The 1,734-nt window shown below is 39.9% G+C and overlaps 1 protein-coding gene across 1 annotated transcript; it reads right to left on the minus strand.

The window, feature by feature from the left end:
* Positions 1-1,035: 1,035 nt before the first annotated feature.
* Positions 1,036-1,389, minus strand: LOC107502552 (40S ribosomal protein S15a-like). Its single transcript, XM_036232887.1, has one exon. It carries the CDS (start codon positions 1,387-1,389, stop codon positions 1,036-1,038), a length of 354 nt encoding a protein of 117 aa, XP_036088780.1.
* Positions 1,390-1,734: the final 345 nt, after the last annotated feature.

The raw sequence follows: 1,734 nt of genomic DNA on the forward strand, positions 1-1,734 counted from the left end.
ATTTATTTTTTGTTATTATTGAGTTGTATGAGTTCTTTGTATATTTTGGATATTAGGCCTTTATTGGAGGCATTGCTTGCAAATGTATTTTTCCATTTGGGTGGTTGTCTCTTTATCTTGTTGATGGTTAGGATGCTTTTAGTTTCAAGTTACTGAAACTCAGCCCATGCTAGATTGAAATTTGCTCAAGTAACCAAAAAAATTTACGGGTAGGTCAAGTGTGCTTGTTTGGGCTCTAGCTTTGCAATTTTGCTATTTTCTTGGCTCTGCCCCTTCTATGTTGATCTTATATTTAGGCTGGTTTCACACATGGTAATAAAATGGCTGAAGTAGTTCTAAGACTCATATATACACAGCACATTGTCCATAGCATGACAGACCATCTTTCTAGCACAAGTCCTAAAATTCATCCATCCATCCATCCATCCATCCATCCATCCGTCCGTCCATCTGTCCATCCGTCCATCCATCTATCCATCCATCTATCCCTTCATTCATTCAGAAATATTGTTGAGTTACTACTGTGTATTCTTTTCTAGATGCTGGAGATAATGAGAATAAAACAAATAGAGATCCTGCCTCATTGGACCTCATTTTGCTGTGTAACAAATTACTCCAAAACAGAGAGGTTTAAAACAATAAATATTTATATTTCACAGTTTCTGTAGGTCAGGAATATGGGCATGGCCTGACCTCTGGACTCTGGGTACCTCTGACCTGAGGTCTCTCATAAGGCTGTAATCAAGTGATAAGCTAGGGCTGCCATCATCTCAAGGCCTATAAGGAGAGGGTCTGTTTCCCAGCTCACCTATGTGGGCTGTTAGCCTTAAGTCCTCACTAATTGTTGGCCTATCCATTGGGCTTGGGGTAGGAGAAGAAGTATAGAAGTCAGTCTTTTTGTAATCTCATCTTGGAAGTGACATCCATCACTTTTTCAATATTCTATTCTTTTTTTTGTCCATTGAGGCATTTTATTTGAACATATATATTACACACCTAGAAAAATAATCCCAGGATTTTCCCTCCTGTGTGTTTTCATCTTGCTTTCTCATGGTCCATGATGCCCACTGAAGTTGTCAGTACAAAGAAACCAAACTGACAGGATGGGAACAGGTTGTTCTGCCATTTTTCTAGATCTTTGAATTGCACATCAAATCTAGGGCTGATCACTCCACACTTGTTTAATCTGCCTATGAGGTTCACAACAATTTTCCCAGCTCTGTGATCATCAATGATTTCACATTTGCTGATGTAAACATGCTTTATCATCACAGTCAGAAACCAGATGATGACTTTGGAGCATGGCCTAATAAGAACCTGGCATTTGCCTCCCTTTTCAGCATTGTTGACGCTCTTGAGTGCATCAGCCAGGACATTTCCATGCACCATTATGGTGACACAGAAAGATAGCAGAAAGAGTAATATCCTATTTGTTTTGAAGTAAGTCTCTAGTTTCAGCTCACAGTCAAGGGGAGAGGATTACATAAGGGCATGAATACCAGGAGGTGGGGATCATGGAAAACCACTTTAAGGCTCTCTGCCACAGAGCTGTATCCTAGTTAGTAGAGACAGACAATAAACAATAGAAATGTCTTATGTGGGTGCAACAAAATCTATAAAAAAAATAAGCAGAGTAAGGAAAAGCCTCTCTCAGGAGATGACATTTGAGTAGAGCCAGAAGCAGATGAGGCAGCAAGCCATGAGGGTATTTGTGGAAGAGCACTCCAAGTAGAG

Source organism: Rousettus aegyptiacus, unplaced genomic scaffold (genome assembly GCF_014176215.1).
Source record: "Rousettus aegyptiacus isolate mRouAeg1 unplaced genomic scaffold, mRouAeg1.p scaffold_m13_p_15, whole genome shotgun sequence".
Taxonomy (NCBI): domain Eukaryota; kingdom Metazoa; phylum Chordata; class Mammalia; order Chiroptera; family Pteropodidae; genus Rousettus; species Rousettus aegyptiacus.